This window comes from Calliphora vicina, chromosome 4 (genome assembly GCF_958450345.1).
Source record: "Calliphora vicina chromosome 4, idCalVici1.1, whole genome shotgun sequence".
Classification (NCBI taxonomy): domain Eukaryota; kingdom Metazoa; phylum Arthropoda; class Insecta; order Diptera; family Calliphoridae; genus Calliphora; species Calliphora vicina.
Genome location: NC_088783.1, coordinates 59,840,821 through 59,842,963, shown reverse-complemented (window position 1 = coordinate 59,842,963; position 2,143 = coordinate 59,840,821). Strand labels below are relative to the sequence as shown.

The following is a 2,143-nucleotide window of genomic DNA, read 5'->3' as shown; positions in this document are numbered from 1 at the left end:
ATCACTCTTGTTTGATGATTTAAAAAAAATCCACTTTTGTTTGAAAAATGTTGTTTTCCCTAACAACTGAAGATTCGTTGAAACAAAACGAATTTCTAATTCATAAAAAAATAAAAACTTGAACTTGACCGAGCGGTAGTTACATACATATTTTATTTTTGTTTGAAAATATTTAGATTATTTTTGCAAAATTTTGAACACTGCAAACCTCATCATTTCATTGAACTTTATTCGTTTTCTATAAATTGATTTCTTATCATTTTCAAATATAAAACTAAATAAAGTCAATGACATGGAATGTAACGTGTTATAATTTTTATCAATGAATTAAATATTGCAATATTTGAATCAAAGGTAAAAAATTTGATGATTTCAGCACAAAATTATAAGAGGTACTAAAAAATTAAAAACAAAAAAATTTTAACTATAAAAACCCTTGATTTAACAGCAATTGACACAGTTCAGTTTTAACTATTTACTGTTCAACAATAATAAGGGTATCGACTGAAAGTTTAAAATCATGCATCCTTTAAGAATTGTTTGTGTGGCTGCTGTATTATTGGCAGCAGGATCAGCTAATGGAAATCTTTCTGGTCTTAACAAGTTGAGACCATCTCAATGGCTCTCCTCCTCACAATTGGAGCAAACTCCTTCGGTCGATGAAATTAGTCTACAAAAGTTGGAAAGTATGTCAGTGGAAAAGGGTGCTGAATTAATGGAAAAAATTTGTAAGTTTAAATAATTAATGAATTAAAAAATCGTTTAATAATAAAATGTCGTTAAAGATCACTTGTCGCGAATTAATCACAATTTGAGACCCGAATTTGTGCCCAGCCCTAGCAATGTTCCTTGCTACATTGTTAAGCCCAATGGTCAGAAAGTATCCACCTCTTTGGACAAATTGGCCTCAGCTTGCAAACAACAAACCAACTTTGGTAATGAAGAAGTCACCATTCTCATCACTGGTTTACCAGCCACCACTGAAACTGTCAAAAAGGCCAACCGCAAATTGATTGATGCTTACCTCCAGCGTTACAGCAACAAGAGACAACAACCCCAAAAATTCGATTATTCTGGTGAGAAAATGTCACGCACTTCCAGTGAAGAAGACTCCAGTGAATGGCAAAAGCAACAATCCTCATCTGGCAATCTAGTGGTAAGTTATTAGTATTTGTTTAAATATTTGTACAGATTATTTAAAAATTAAATCATTTTAAGATCATTGACTTGGGCTCCAAACTTAACAACTTCAAACGCTTTGCTTTGTTGGACGTTGAACAAACCGGTGCAATGATTGCTTCCGCTATTATTGAGATGACCGAGAAATCCGAAGTTGCCGATGAAACCATCCATGTTGTGGCTCAAGGTATTGCTGCTCATGTTGCTGGTGCCGCTGGCAATGAATACACCCGTCAAACCGGTCGTCAATTGAGACGTATCACTGCCTTGGATCCTTCCAAAGTTTTGGCCAAGAATCCTCACACTTTAACTGGTTTATCTCGTGGTGATGCCGAATTTGTTGATGCCATCCACACCAATGCCTATGGCATGGGTACCATTCAACGTGTTGGTGATATTGATTTCTATCCTAATGGTCCTTCTGCTTCTGTCCCTGGTGCTCAAAGTATTGTTGAAGCTAGCATGCGTGCTACCCGTTACTTCGCTGAATCTGTCCGTCCTGGTAATGAACGTAACTTCCCAGCTGTTGCTGCCAACTCATTGAAAGAGTATAAGAACAATGATGGTTTTGGCAAACGTGTTTACATGGGTATTGATGCTGATTACGATTTGGAAGGCGATTACATTTTGGAAGTCAATGCTAAGAGTCCATTCGGCAAGAGAGCTCCTGCTCAAAAACAGAACAGCTACCATGGTGTCCACAAGGCCTGGAAAAACTTCCGCGACAACGAATAATAAACAAGGATAAAGGAATCTGATGAGCCTGGAAATATATTGCATTTGAACATTTGTGTTTTTAATACAAATAGATTTGTAATGTAATTTAGTTTTTAAGTTCGCATGTTGAAATAAATGTTGAGCATTTTTTAAAAAAATAATTTAATTAATTTCTTTTATTGTTTAACCCTCTAACCGGCAAGGCTGCCTTTAGGCGGGGTATGTTAAATGTATGTAATGCTGCTTT

At 35.7% G+C, this 2,143-nt stretch overlaps 1 protein-coding gene across 1 annotated transcript; it reads left to right on the top strand.

Annotated features, from left to right (window-relative positions):
- Window positions 1-520: 520 nt before the first annotated feature.
- On the top strand, window positions 521-1,914 carry LOC135958024 (vitellogenin-1-like). Its single transcript, XM_065508888.1, has 3 exons — window positions 521-728; window positions 786-1,156; window positions 1,219-1,914. Exons 1-3 carry the CDS (start codon window positions 521-523, stop codon window positions 1,912-1,914), a joined length of 1,275 nt encoding a protein of 424 aa, XP_065364960.1.
- Window positions 1,915-2,143: the final 229 nt, after the last annotated feature.

What these genes read in the sequence shown, in the direction of transcription:
- LOC135958024 (XM_065508888.1), top strand. Translation starts at nt 521, where the DNA reads ATGCATCCTTTAAGAATTGTTTGTGTGGCTGCTGTATTATTGGCAGCA. An exon ending in TGAATTAATGGAAAAAATTT is followed by an intron (nt 729 to 785) that starts GTAAGTTTAAAT and finishes ATGTCGTTAAAG; the next exon opens with ATCACTTGTCGCGAATTAAT. An exon ending in CCTCATCTGGCAATCTAGTG is followed by an intron (nt 1,157 to 1,218) that starts GTAAGTTATTAG and finishes AATCATTTTAAG; the next exon opens with ATCATTGACTTGGGCTCCAA.